This window comes from Mixophyes fleayi, chromosome 11 (assembly GCF_038048845.1).
Source record: "Mixophyes fleayi isolate aMixFle1 chromosome 11, aMixFle1.hap1, whole genome shotgun sequence".
Classification (NCBI taxonomy): domain Eukaryota; kingdom Metazoa; phylum Chordata; class Amphibia; order Anura; family Limnodynastidae; genus Mixophyes; species Mixophyes fleayi.
In genome coordinates, this window is record NC_134412.1 from 54,402,482 (window position 1) to 54,418,149 (window position 15,668).

The 15,668-nt window shown below is 43.8% G+C and overlaps 1 protein-coding gene across 1 annotated transcript in view; it reads right to left on the reverse strand.

Moving 5' to 3' along the window:
• Positions 1 to 15,668, reverse strand: part of KMT2A (lysine methyltransferase 2A) — a 173,984-nt gene that overhangs the window by 22,658 nt on the left and 135,658 nt on the right. The window contains 3 exon segments of the mRNA XM_075190790.1: positions 9,986 to 10,153; positions 10,541 to 10,611; positions 15,330 to 15,410. Of these exon segments, the coding sequence (XP_075046891.1) occupies positions 9,986 to 10,153; positions 10,541 to 10,611; positions 15,330 to 15,410 (320 nt within the window).

Genomic DNA, 15,668 nt, shown 5'->3' on the forward strand with positions numbered 1-15,668 from the left:
ATGCAATGTCTGGAGAACTGCCTGTACCAGATCCTCAATGCCCTGACTCCCTGAGGGTTCAGCTACATCACCCACCAAGGAGGGGATCCGAATCCTCAAGAAGCTCACCTTCCTCCACCGAAGACTGTTCTGAATCAGAAAGGACGAGGAGAGGATGAGTAGACCTATGATGCTTGCAGCGTCATGCTTGGGTTCTGGGAGTGTCCAGAAACCAATTTAACCGATCCAGGCCTTTAACTAAGGATGTGTATCACGCAGGCTCTCCCTGAGAGGGGCCTCTGAAAGAGAAGGTGGATGACTGACCAAGAAGGCTCAGATTCACATACTGCCCTGCTGCTGGTACCAATGGTGCAGCAGAGGTGTAATATTTAGTCCAGGCTGTCTTACCCTTGTCTGACATTATTATATATCAAGGTATTACTTTCCCTCTATTACCAGCCACCCTGTCTAGTATAGAAGCAGAAGGTAACAGATCAAATAGAAAAGAAAAGTGTGACTTGATCACGTATAAATAACTTATGGTATAAATTTATTTAAAGGAAATAATGCAGTGCGCTTATTTATATAATTGCCAATGCACTTATTTTTGATATTGTGTATATTTTGAGATAGGTAATCGTTATTTCTGAGACCAGGTTAGAAAATGTGTTTATCCTGTTTTAACCTTTCTAGAGGAAATGCCTTATTTATAATGTATGTATACGATACAATTAGACTTTGTTTTGAAAGCCTTTTGCATATCTTGGTGTAAGGAAATGCTTTGTTTGGGGTTGTACCTGTCTTTGGGAATGTGTATTCTGCGACTGTCTAAAGAAAGGATTCATGTTGATTGGATCTTTTGATGTGTGAGGGTTCACTTGAAGGTTTAATTAAAGATGTGCTGCCTGATTTTCTGTGTCTAAAAACAAGATGCAGGCCATCACAGCATTTCTAGAATTTCACAGATAAGTGTAAAAGAGGATTTATATACTTACGTTAAATCCGTTTCTCTGATTCCGTCTGGGGGACACTGCTTACCATGGGTTGTGGAGGGGAGCTCAGGAGTTGGCACCTAGCTAGTTAACTTTAGCACTGCTGACAGACCCCTCCCCTCTACAATCCCCCTGCCTCTTCCTGTCAGTTAATTAAAAAAGCCCCAAGGAAAAAGGTCAATCAACCAAGAGCATACAGAGGAAAAGCAGAAGGAGGGATCGCAGTGTCCCCCAGACGGAATCAGAGAAATGGATTTAACAAAAGTACATAAATCCTCTTTTCTCTTTCATCAAGTCTGGGAGACACTGCTTACCATGGGGACATTCTAAAGCAGCCCCCTAAGGGTGGACCGGGATGCGAATACATTAAATTGATAGAATTTGGTAAATGTGTGGACAGAAGACCAGGTAGCTGCCCTGCAAAGCTGGTTGGCAGAAACCCCATTTCTCGCTTCCCATAACGCCCCTACCGATCTGGTGGAATGGGCCGTAAGTCTCTCTGGCACAGGACGGTTAACCCTTAAGTAAGCCTGCTTAATGGTTGCCGTAATCCATCTCGCAATGGACTGTTTTGAGGCTGGCCAGCCTCTTGTTAGAATCATAAAGAACAAACAGAGAATCGGTACGTCTAATCTGAGAAGTTCTTTTGACATAAATACGGAGAGCCCTAACCACATCTAACTTTTCCATAGATTGTTGATCAGAATGGGAAGTAGATGAAAAGACCGGAACTACAATTTCCTGGTTCAAATGGAAAGCCGACACTACTTTTGGAACAAAGGAAGGGAGTGTTCTCAATACCGTTCTTTCCTCGTGAAAAAACAGATATGGTTCCCGGCAAGACAAAATTGCCAAAAGAAAGACGACCTTCCAGGTCAAACACCTAAAATCTGCCTCAAGTAAAGGCTCAAAGGGAGGCCCTTTAAGCATATCCAGTACCAGGTTAAGATCCCATGGTGCTGTAGGTGGAACATAGGAAGGCTGAATATGTAAGACTTTCTGAAGAAAATTCTTGACGTCTGGCAAATCCGCTAACTTCAGGTGAAAGAAAACGGAAAGTGCTGATACCTGAACTCTTAAGGAACCTAAACGGAGCCCTGCTTCCAGCCCATCCTGAAGAAAGGCCAATAAGCGAGGGAGGCGAAAAGACGACGTGGGATAGGACTTATTTTCGCACCATCTGATATAGGCTCGCCAAATACGATGATAGATACGAGCCGAAACCGGCTTTCGAGCTCGCAGCATAGCGTTCACTATACTGGGGGAGAAACACCTAGCCCTGCAGAGGCTGGCTTCAACAGCCATGCCGTTAAACTGAGCGGTGGTAAATTCTGGTGACGAAAGGGACCTTGAAGAAGAAGGTCGTCTCGTGACGGAAGAATATATCCTTGTCCTTCCGCCATGGAGATTATGTCCGCGTACCACACTCGACGCGGCCATGAGGGAGCTATTAGAATTACCGGCAGACCGCCTTGCCTCACTTGCCTGAGCACGCGAGGAAGCATGGGAATCGGGGGAAACAGGTATCCCAACCTGAATTCCCATGACATGGTCATCACGTTCACCGCTACTGCTAAGGGGTCTCTTGCCCTTGCGCAAAACCTGTGAACTTTTTTGTTGTGATCTATATCCGGAAGACCCCACCTCTGAACTAGAGACTGAAATACTTCCGGATGGAGTGACCACTCCCCCGGCACCATTGGATTTCGACTTAGGTAATCGGCCTCCCAATTCTTTATTCCCGGAATGAACACTGCCGAGATTGCTGGAACATACTGTTCTGCCCAAGCAAAAATCTGAGCTGCAATTCCCATTGCAGCTGTACTCCTGGTTCCTCCCTGCCTGTTGACATATGCCAGAGCCGTGGCATTGTTGGACTGAACTCTGACTGGGTGGCCCTGAAGGAGGGTCTGGGCCCCCTGAAGAGCTAAAAGAATTGCCTTTAACTCCAACGTGTTGATTGATAAGGCTGATTCCTGAACAGACCAAAGTCCCTGGAGCTGGAGGTGCAGGATTACCGCCCCCCAACCTCTCAGGCTGGCATCTGTTGTGGCTATGATCCATGATCATGGAGCGAAAGACCTGCCCACCGACACGTGATCCTGATTCAGCCACCACTGGAGCGATTCTCTCTCCCCCGGAGACAGCGAGATCCTCTGGAGATCCAAACGTAGGTGGGATCCCGACCATTTTGTTAACAGATCCCACTGGAAGCATCGAGAATGAGCCCGACCGAAGGGGATCGTTTCGAAGGAGGCCACCATCTTCCCAAGCAGCCACATGCACAAATGAATTGAGGGATTGGGAGAGGACAAGACCTGAGATGTTATAGTTCAGAATGAACTGATCTTCTCCGTAGGCAGGAATACCTTCTGCCTGCTGACTGGTATCCATGATGAGTCCTAGGAAGACCATGCATTGGCACGGAACCACCTGGGATTTCTTTAAGTTTATCAGCCACCCATGGCTCTCGAGAACCGCTATGGTGAGTGATAAGTGCTGATGTAAGCAAATCTCTGAGGAGGATTTGATGAGTAGATCGTCTAAATAAGGAACGCCCTGAACTACCTTTACGTGAAGACACGCTGCCATCACTGACATGATCTTCGTGAAGACCCTTGGAGCTGTGGAGAGGCCAAAGGGAAGAGCCCGAAACTGATAGTGGGAGTTCTCCACTGTGAACCTCAGGAGAGACTGATGATTTCTCCAAATGGGAACGTGGAGGTATGCATCCTTTATGTCTATAGACGCCATAAACTGATCCTTCTCTAGGCCGTTTATGACCGACCTCAGGGACTTCATACGAAATTTGTCCACTCGTAAGTGCACATTGAGGCTCTTTAGGTTTAAAATGGGTCGAAAGGACCCGTCCGGTTTCTTGACCAGAAAAAGATTCAAATAAAATCCCTTCCTTTTCTGGTTGTCTGGGACCCTGCAAATGACTCTTTGCGAAAGAAGAGAGGCGACACAGGCCTGCATTGCCTGTCTTCTTTGTGGATCTCGGGATAGCGGGGTTACAAAGAAGCGCTGTGGTATCGGCCCCAGCAGATCTATCATGTACCCTCTTGATATAATGCCCTGAATCCAAGGGTCTTGGGATGACGCTGCCCACTGTTCCTGAAAAAAGAGACAGATGTCCCCCCACCGGCGCCATCTCTTGGAGAATAGAGTGACAGTCAGGACGCAGGCTTCTCCTGAGTCTTGGAGGCCTGGAGCCTAGCTGCAAACGAGGACCTGCCTCTGACAGACGAGCCTCGAGAATTCGGTTGTCTACCTTTAAACAACTGTCTCCTGGGCAAGGAGGTTCCCCGAAAGGACTGACGAAAGGAGCTAAACCGTGGGGCCCGGCCTCTACCGGAGAGGACCGGCAAAGAGGTGCTTTCGCCCCCCGTTGCCTGGGAAATCATATTATCTAATTCCGGGCCGAACAGACCTGCTGCTGTAAAAGGAATGGATTCCATGGATTTCTTTGATTCTGAATCCCCTTCCCAGGATTTCAGCCATAACGTTCTTCTAGCTGAAACTGACACAGCCTGAATAGAGGAGGACACAGATGCTGTGCTCTGAGCAGCCTCATAAATGTACCCTGACGCCTCTTTTAATTGTAAGGCTAGGGTGATCAATTCTGAATTCTGTAAGGACTCTGCCAGTTGCTGTGCCCATGCTTCCATGGCTTTAGCAACCCAAGCTGAAGCAAAAGTGTGTCTAAAGGAAGAACCCACTGCTACAAATATAGATTTTAATTGAGATTCCACTCTGCGGTCAGTGGTATCTTGCAGAGTTGCTGAGCCCGGGGTTGGAAGGAGAGTGTGTCGGGCCAAACGGGCTACTGGAGTATCTACTTTCGGAATTTCCTCCCAGCGAGCCACGTCCTCCTCCTGTAATGGATACAAGGAAGAGAACCTCTTTGGAACAGAGAACCTTTTATCAGGCTGTTTCCAGGCTCCCTCAGCAATATCTCTGAGTTCTACAGAAGGGGGAAATCGAATAACCTCCTTTTGGTCTTCTTAAAGAGACTTCTGTCTCTAGGACTAGGATCCTCCATTTCTGGGAGGTACAACGCTTGCCTCACCGCTAAAACCAAATCATCAGTAAACGGATATTTAGTGTTTTCGTCCTGGTCAGAATCCAAATTTGATTCTCTTTCCTCTTCTGAAAATCCCTCCGAATCTGAAAGGACCATGAGAGGATTAGTGGATCTAAGCCGCTTTCTTTTAGCTGGGGGCAGGTTTGGGGATTCAAGTAACTGGTTAAGTCTGTCCAAACCCTTTATAAATGCTTAGGACCATGCCGGTTCTGTGGATACAGGTGGCTGGTCCGTAAGCAAAGAGGAAGGTCCTGCTATAGCCGTTTCAGTAGAAACCGTGGCAGCAGGGAGCCCCTCAGGTGTAATAGCATTATTAGTCACAGAGGCTGCCACACTAGATAACAATTGAGTAGATTGGGAGATCATCTGTGCTAAAGAGGAAACCGACTGTGTCAGGGAAGCCACCCAGGCCGGTTCCTCCGTCAGTGGGGCTGGAAGGAGCTGGGTTTGCGCAGAGGGGACCTCTCCTTCGCAGACTGAGCAGAGCGCCAACGGGTCTTTCTGCCCACATGGTAATTTAATTTTACATCTGGAACATGTAAAATATTTAGCCATAGAGCCTTTTCCCTTTTCTGACATTTTAAAAGGAAAAGCACACCAAACACACTTAGATAATTTTGAGAGAGACAGAGTAAACAACAAGTAACCAACTAATCTGTAACAAAAGTTGTACTTGTATGTGTGTAACAGATAAAAAGATATATGTGCAAGTAAAAAATACAATAATCCTTACTAGCCTCCCTCTTGTAACCACAAAATACAGTTTGTAAATGGTTAAAGAAAGGTTTTGGTACTTAGCCAAAAGGGCCACTCAGGGGAGAAGTCCAACAGCAGTGTCCTGGTGCCTGCTCCCTCCAAGATAAGTTCCTTCCCGGGCTTCTTTTGGCGCCAGAAGTTCGGACTGTACCACTTATGCTGCAGAGCAAGGGAGCTCTGTGATAGTTCCCCTTCTGCAGCTTTCTGTCTCTCCTTTTTTTTTTTTTTTTAAAAAAAAGGAACTTATCCCTTATTTCTGGCAGAGTTATGGAGACTCCTTGAAGAGGACTCCTGCAGCGTTGAATACCCCAATGCCCCCTCCTATTTTCCTGAGGGGGGATCTTGGTATGGCCCCCGACTCTCCTCCTTCTTCTGTGCACCTCCGCGGACTGATGACGTCATCATGGCTGCCAGCGAGGTAATGCGATAAACCGTGCTCTATGCCTATAATGGCAGCGCCAGTTATCGTTGGAGCCTCCAAGAGTGACAGCGGTCCGGGAGACCGCTTGTCACTCTGTACTGTGACCGCTAATGCTCTGCCATTGAGAGTAGTCTGCTCCCTCTGACAGAGTCCGGTCACCGCTGCCCAGTTTCTGTGAGTGTGTTCTCTATATATAGAACACAGTCCCAGCTCTGCCCTAATCTAACTCTATGTCTAAAAATAAAAGAAAAATTAAAGTTATTAAAAATAAATTAAAATAAATCACTAGCTGTTTCTAAACAAGCCAAACTCCTTTGGACACCTAGAAAAAACTGACAGGAAGAGGCAGGGGGATTGTAGAGAAGAGGGGTCTGTCAGCAGTGCTAAAGTTAACTAGCTAGGTGCCAACTCCTGAGCTCCCCTCCACAACCCATGGTAAGCAGTGTCCCCCAGACTGGATGAAAGAGAAATATTGTTAGCTTTGCAATGCATGTAAATCTATGTTGGTAAACAGGTTACATCCGGATTCTAAAAATAGCCTGTCTAAACTGTATAAAAGGCACTGGCTTGTATTGCAAACATGTTCTTCTTGTTTCTGACCTTAGCACTGGTACCTTCAGCCAGTGTGAGAGCAAATAAACATCACTTGCTTCAAAGACCTGCTTGAAAACATCTTCAATATTGTATTCCTGTGACCTGCAGATTAGACCCTAAATCTAATTCGTTCTCCGGATGTTTCTGAGGTTGGACCCAGCTTTTCCGCTACCACCTCTCTGCCCGCTACCCTGCAGCCCTGGTCAGTGTGATAGGCCAGGGGGGAATTCATCCACAGCATCCCTGATCCACAGTAAGAGGTCAGGAGTACCAGCCCAGGTACACCAGGTAACAGGGTACACTCGCAGCGTCAGTTACCCAGAAGAAACCCGGTACTGGATGCGGGTAAGGAATCCATTGGTGGCAGCCTTTGTAAGCCCCTCCTACTACGGCAAGAGGGTGCATTTCGGATAACGAAAGGGAACGGTGGTAAAGTAAGCCCAGCTGGATCTCAGCAACAATAGACAGGGTGGCATAGGCCTGTCACAAAAAACTTTTTTTTTTTTTAAGAAAAGGGAAGAAAAATTACTTTCTGGAGGATACTGTTTTGTCTGTGAATTACCCCACATTACCTCCCAAAAATGTTATATATATCCATGCACACATATACACACACACACACACATAATATAAATTATACATATATATATATATATATATATATATATATATATATATATATATATACACACACATATATATATATATATATATATATATATATATATACATACATATATATATATATATATATATATATATATACATACACACATATATATATATTTATTATGTATGTATGTATATATATATATATATATATATATATAGATATATATAGATATATATAGATCAGTGTTTTTTGTTTGTTTTTTTTAATAAACACACAAAACCCCCCAAAAAAATGTAGTGAGTAGACCTCACTGTATTATATCAACTTAGCAAGCAGGAGGCAGTCCGACAGCAGCCAACATGTGTTTGGTTTGACTGAAAAGGTTCCTCTGTTCTCAGCAATGGATTGGTGCCTCCAGAAGAAATCAACATGCTGATGAAGGCAGGTGGAGCTCCCTATTAAGTCCTCCCTGTCCGACTACCTTGCCTAGATTTCTTTAATTCCTAAATACCCCCCTGTTCTGCGAGGCTTCCAGAGTTAAGCCTGCAGATAGTAGTATACTTTCTCTCTCCCCCTAATCTTGTCTTGTGCTCTAGATCTGATCCTAGAAGGTTTTACCCGACAGCATCTGTAAGGGAGAGAAAAATGCAGTCAGTGAGAGCCTCTGCTGTTCTTACTGTGACTACAACTACCCAGCCGAAAACTGTGAGTAGTGTGCATGTTCCAGCACCGCTATTAAAATAAAATAAAATAAATGAAACTACCAGCTAAACAAAAGCCTATCTTAGCAAGAAGAGTACACCAGAGGTCCTACTCCTCTGGCACTCAAAACATACTGAGGTTTGCAGGGGGTTGCAGAGGGGATATAGCCTGTCGGGCAGGAAGTTCAATAAGTTAACTATTTAAATGCCTACTCCATGTTCCCTCATACAACCCCAAGGTAGCAGGGTCCCCCAGATAGGATGAAGGAGAAAATAACATTGAGGGCTACAAAAACCAGATCAGCCATATATGATGCACTAATATTATTTATTTATTTATATGTGGCAGAGATCCACTGTTGAGGTCAGAGCAATACATGCCCAAGAAGTTGCTACTACTCCAGTTGAGTGAGCCATCAAAATGACACCTTACGTCTGTTCCTCTTGTATGCCTGTGTGACAACTTCTCTGATCCACTTTGAGATGGTCTGTTTGGTGGAGCATACCCTTTCCAAGGTCTTGTCAGAATCACAAAGAGCTGTTCTATGTTCCTAAATTCCTCTATTCTAGATAAGTACTTGAGATTGCTCTAAGTCCAATATGTATAATTTTCTTTATCATTAGCTGGCTGTGAACAGAAGGATAGCAGTATAATCTCGTTAAAAAGAAAAGTAGATACCGCATTAGGTACAAAAGCTGGAATAGTTCCTAGCACCGCCTTATCTGTAAAGACATTCAAAAAAAGCTTTCTGCACCACAAAGCCTGCAATTTTCCAGGCAGAAAATAATTGCCACAACGAGCACTACTTTGAGTATAAGTCACCTAAGGGAAACCTCTTGCAACCGTTCAAAGAGATCAGATGTCTAGGTGTTGAAAACTCAATTGAGATCACAGGGCACCACAAAGGACAATATATTCACTGCTTGGAAAAGCCGGATAATAATGTCTTCTGTAGCTAATTTTGTGTGCAACAAGACACTAAGTGCCGGTACCTGTATCTTTAAGGTTGAAAGAGCAAAATAAGGTCATCAAAAAGAAAATGTGAAATACTGGTCTAAGTTGGATCCAGTTCAGGTTCGCACCACATGATAAATAACTTCCACATCGTATAGATAGAAGAGTTCTTTTTTTTCTTGCCTGTAGAGATATGTCAATCACTTTTTCTGAGATTCCTTAAGCCTCAATAATGACCACTCAATCTTCATGCCATCAAAGACAGACTCTCTGAATTTGGATGAAGAATTGGGTCTTTGCTTAGGTGATCTGGCCCAAGTGGCAGAGGCTAAAGTTGTTTTTTGAGTATCTTCCAGGCTACTGTGATCCATGGTTGTAGTGGCAAGAATGTAAGTATTGCTACGACTTCAGCTGTTTTAGGGTTTGCGCAATGAGGAGAGAAGGAAGGAAGACATACACTAATTGGAAGGAGACCAGCATATAAGATGACACCATAGACCATGATAGTAAATTAGAGTAGATAATATGTGATAAATATGCAGCTTTCAATATAAAGTGCACCTATAAGGTCTACACATTATGATTACATCTCTTAACAGCAAAATTATCTGAATTAATTTTTCTTACACACAACTACAGCACTGTACACTACCAAGCCATTGCTACACAAGCAGCATCGCAAGGCTCATGATAAAACAAATAGTACAAAAATGTAAAAACTGTACTAGAAGGAGAGTTCAATATTAGATCATCCTTGATGCAAAATATGTAAACATATCACACCAGGGTGGCAAAAGAAAAGTAAGTGACTTGCAGGATATGCTGTACAATACTTTGTGACCAATATGTCTCCGTGGTCCCCCTAATATCCCACCATTCTCACTTGCCTTCAATGCTGTTGGAAGAAATCTGGAAACCATCATCGCTGGAGATCTCAAACAGAAGACCAGTCCTGGGCTTCGGTTCCTTAAGTGAATCCTGACGCCTCTGTTCGTGCTGCAGCAACCGCATCAGAGGTGAACTAAACCCAACATCATCTTCTGGCTGTTTACAGTCTGCACATGAGATATGTGACATTTCTTCTCAAACATGCATCAAAATGTATTCATGCTTCGACTTTTAGACGAACACGCAAAAGTGGTGCTTGGCAGAAGTTAGACTAAAATAAACATTTTACAAATTTCTGAGGACGACTCATTTATAGGTCACAAATGCATGCACATTTTTTCATTAGAAAATAAATTAACACATGTTTTATAAAATGTAAAACAAAGGTTTAATTAAGTGTTCATCCAAGAGTTATGCAAGTAGATTAAAAAAATCATGAATGTCCTGTAAAACAGTTGCAATTTTCAGGTTAATTTCTATTATAATCGTTCTACCAAATAATACCATTGTATGGGCAAATATATAATTTTCAAGTAGACACTGGTAGAACATACCATCCTGTTTTGGTTCTGGTTGATTTTGTGCTTTTGCTGGAGCCTCCAGGTCTAGTATAGCTGGTGATTGCCTATGAACAATAAATAAATAAAAACATCACAATCTATCAATTAGTGTGCTTCCCATTCACTATCAAAAGACAGGATGACTGATATTTTTGGCAGAGTCGTTCAGATATAGACATCATATTTTTTATTTTAATTTGTATTTGTTTAACATAAATATTTAGAGATAGAAGTTATGCTTGCAGATCTCACTATATAGTATATAAATATTATCACAATCCTTTCCTCTCTATTCATGTCAATCTTATTCATGACACGTGGTGGATGTGACATTGAGCGCACATATACACCGATCAGCAACAACATTAAAACCACTGACAAGTGAATAACAATTATTATCTCGTTACAATGGTACATGTTAAGGGATAGGATATATTAGGTAGCAAGGGAACAGTCAGTTCTTGAATCTGATGTGTTGGAAGCAGGAAAAAGGGCAAGCATAAAGATCAGAGCAACTTTGACATGGGCCAAATTGTGATGATTAGACGACTGGGTCAGAGCATCTCCAAAACGGCAGCTTTGCAGGCTATTCCAAGTATGCAGTGGTTAAGTACCTACTAAAAGTGGTCCAAGGACGGACAACTGGTCAACCGGCGACAGGGTCATGGTTGCCCAAGGCTTAATGATGCGCGTGGGGTGCGAAAGCTAGTCTATGTAGTCCAATCTCACAGAACAGTTACTGAAGCACAAATTGTTGAAAAAGTCAATGCTGACTATGATAGAAAGGTGTCAGAACACACAGTGAATTGCAGCTTGGTGTGTATGGTGCTGTGCAGCTGAAGACCGGTCAGAGAGCCCATGCTCACCCTGTCCACCACCGAAAGAACCTACAATGGGCACGTGAGCGCCAGAACTGGACCATGGAGAAAGGTGGCCTGGTCTGATGAATCACATTTTCTTTTACATCATGTGGACGGCTAGGTGCGTGTGCGTCGTTTACCTGGGGAAGATATGGCACCAGGATGCACTATGGGAAGAAGGCAAGCTGACGGAGGCAGTCTGATGTTCTGCTGAGAAATCACATTCATGTGGATATTACTTTGACACGTACCAGCTACCCACATTGTTGTAGACCAAGTACACCCCCATCCATGGCCATGGTATTCCCTGATTGTAGTGGCCTCTTTCAGCAGTATAATGCGTCTTTCCACACTACAAAAACTGTTCGGGAATGGTTTGAGGAACATGACAGAGTTCAAGGTGTTGACTTGGCCTCCTAATTCCGCATATCTCAATCCAATTGAGCATCTGTGGGATGTGCTGGAAAAACAAGTCATGGGGACCCCACCTCGCAACTTACTGGACAAAGGATCTGATGCTAACGTCTTGATGCCAGATACCACAGGACATCTACAGAGACTGATGAGTTAGAGCTGTTTTGGCGGCGCGATGGGTACCTACACAATATTAGGCAGGTGTTTTGGTCGATCGGTGTAAATGCTATTTGCAACTGTATAGAGATCATAAAACACACATGCCAACTGATTGGAGCCACAAACTAGAACAGTTCCTATATACATGAACAGATTTTACCAACAGCTACTATTATTATACTTTTGAATCAAGTATTACCCACACCTCTTAGATTGTAAGCTTGTTTTGTATGGGCTGTGTTTACAGTCTGTTTTACGTCATTGCATGTCATTTGTTTGTATCATGATCCCCTCAATGTATAGAGCTGCGTAATATGTTTATGAATAAAAGAAAATTCTACATCCCCCGTACTAGGTGCAGTATAAGCAAAGAAATGCTTTGTTGTTAGCGTGCTTATAAATTTATTACAAAAAGGTGTATTTTATGCTGTATTGGTCTTTTTTGTTACTGTGATTTAGAAGATGAGGCTGTGTGAAATGTATTTCTAGTACTAGAAAGATTCAACCACATCAGAAGAATATCTCACTATCTCATTGGTTTTCTTGCATTTCATTTCATTTTTGAGTACAAACAGGCAGAAAAGTACTTTACTGATCTCTGTTATTCAATGTATGGTGCCCCTCATGAACAGCAATGGTATAAAGGTAGCATGGAAGGGGGATCTCTTGAGAAAGGGATCAGTACAGTTCTGTAATATATAATATACATAGCCTGCATACAGAATTTAATGGCTATTTTATAAAGGAAAAATAGGATTATTATACTTCTGTTAAATCCTTTTCTCTTAGTCCATTGATGGAAAACTAGTATGTTGGGGTATAGTGTAGGGAAACAGGCACGCAGGCACTTTAACATTTCACAGTTAACTGAAGATCCTCCCTCTATACCCTTCTCCTGTTAGGACTTCCGTTTATATTTAAGCAAGCCCCACAGAAAAGTAGAAAAAGAGTGAGGAAGAAAGGAGGGAACCACATTCTCCTGAACCAAAACAACAGGTAGTTTGGGGATGTCCCAAAGCGGCCATCATGGGTTGGAACGCTCCAAAGAAGCAGCGCAAAGCACTTTTCTCTGAAAATTTGCAACTGCGGATGCAAACACATTCAACTTTTAAAAACAAACAGTGTGTGAAGAAAGAACTATATAGCCACCTGACAGAGCTGCTCAGTCAAGGCGCCATGCCGCCCAGGAAGCACTCGCTGACCTGGTGGAATGATCCCGAAGATTCTCCAGAACAGATTGTCCTGCTGCAATAATCCATTTACCAATTGTGTTCTCATTGAGGACCAAAAGATTCTCAGTCCTGTGGACGTCTTGAGTCCTACGAACATAAGTTCACAAAGCTCTGACCACATCCAAAGAACGAAAAGTTCTCTCGTCCTCTGAAAACCTACTCTTGACCAGAGCTAAAATGAAAATCTCCAGACCAATATGTAATCTGGACACCACAGGTTGGAAAGAACGTTTGGCCACAGCACCATTCTATCCTCATGGAAAATTAGAAGAGGAAAGAGGCACACCATTAAAGCCAGATGTTTTAAATCATGATGTAGAAATGGTCCTTGACTTAGCAGGTCTGGTCTGAGTGTCAGCCGATGAGACTGACCCACTGCCTTGGAGAGAACGTCTGTGTACCACGCCATTCTTGGTCAATCTGCCTCCATCAGAATGACCAAGACATCTTTCCTCTTCACCTTCCCTTCAGGACCCTTTACAGCATGGCCACCGGAGAGAACAGATAAACCAATTAGAAAAGCAGGCAAACAAATATGTCAACTTCCAAGACCGCCCGAGGATCTCTTACCCTGTAATAGAAGACCTCCACCTTGTGGTGCAACTGAGACGTGCTCTAGAGCAATTCAGAACCAGGCTTGCCAGTTAACAAGCCCTCAGAAAGTTGTTTGGACCAGTGTTCCCCAGTCAAGTGCACCCAAGCAGAGGCCAAAGCACGAAATTGGACTTAAGGATGTCCTCGACCTTACGGTCTACACCATCCTTAAGTGTGGCTGCATTGGGAACGGGGATAGTAGTTGTCTTAGACAACCGAGCAACATGTGCATTCACCTTAGGAGGCATTTCCCATTTATTAATACACTCAGAGGGAAGAAGTTAACAGGACTGCAGCCTACGGGACACCTGGAACTTCCGGCCTGGCGTATTCCAAGCCTTACCCAACAAATTATGCAGCTAGGGGGAGGAGGGGGCAATATAGAGATACTATTTAAACAGAGAAGGCTCCACAGTCTCAGGGACTGCCATCTCTGGGATGTCTAACACTTGCCGCACAGCCTGTATCAACACTTCCATTCTTTGATGGTAAGAGGCGAGTTCCTCCCCAAAAAGAGTTCTGCATATCTTCCAAAAAAGTAGTTTGCCCTCCTCCTGGGAAGGACAGTCAGATTAATTCCCAGGCTTGGGCAGAAGCACCCTTCTCCGCTTATGCGAGTGATATGTAGTATCATGGCTGCTTTAAAACACCTTCTCTAAAGTGGAGTGAACCAAAACCAGGTCCTTTACTGAAGTTGCCAGACTTCTGACACAAAGCGGTTTCTTGGAGACCGCCACCACAGAACTTGCAGGACCTTGGCTTTGCACTTCAGACACAGAATTCACCAGACTCCAACCGAGCTGGAGGGAACCTGGGAAAGATCGCCCCACGCCCAATTCTGAACGGACTAGATGAGCAATCTCAGCCATAAATTTGGCAAGTGATCTTGCCTAGGCAGGAACCAGAGCCCCCAGATACACAGCCAGCGGATGACTCAGCCTGAGCAGCACACAACCATCCACACTGTGCGTTCAGAAATGTCAGGCGCCGTCGGACATTGAGTACCACCAATGCAGCTCTGTTTATGTTAAAAAAAAAAAAAAAAATCAATGTAAAATGTTTTAAATAAAACTTAGAATAAAAGTATAAAAGGGCTGCCAACCATCCCCAGTAAAAAAACAAAACAAAAACAAAAAAAAAAACCTTTGGGACACTAAGCTCAACGTCTAACAGCAGAGGGGTATGGAGGGGGAGGAGCTTCAGAGAACTGTTAAGACTTATAGTGGCTGCACGCCTGGATCTCTACACCAGGGGAGGACTGGCAAACTTTAGCCCGGGGAGCAAGACTCAACTCAACAGCCTATTTTAAAGGGAAAAAATGCAGGTGGCCCAGTGACCCAGCCCAATGTAATAAACTATGGCATTGGCCCAAGGGGGGGGGGGGGGGGGTCAGATGCTGCCCAGCCTGCCCTTGCTCTACATTATACCTCAATGTACCCAGTGTCCCCCAGTGGATGCTGGAGAAATACCAATTTATGCAGTAGTGTTAGTCTGTGCCCACTTTTCTATTGCCCCATTACTCACCTTGTTGTCTTCTCTGTCTCATTCACATGTGGTGGAGCTGGAGTCTTTAGATCACAGCTTTCAGTTTTAGGCTTGAGGCTCCTGAAAATAACACAATCACAGCTTCTTATTCCCATGCCACTGGACAGCAGAGGGCCGATATTTTAAATGTAGTCACTGGTCTCAGAAGGAAACCAATTAACACAGGAAAACAATAGTTGTATCTAAAGGACCACTAACAATGCAAGTCTAAGAAACTGCATAGTCCTTTTCCTAACTTAAAAAGTACTTGTAACCATGTTTGAAAATAGTATTTTATGGCATAGTATCTTGCAGATATATATTACAATTTGAACAATA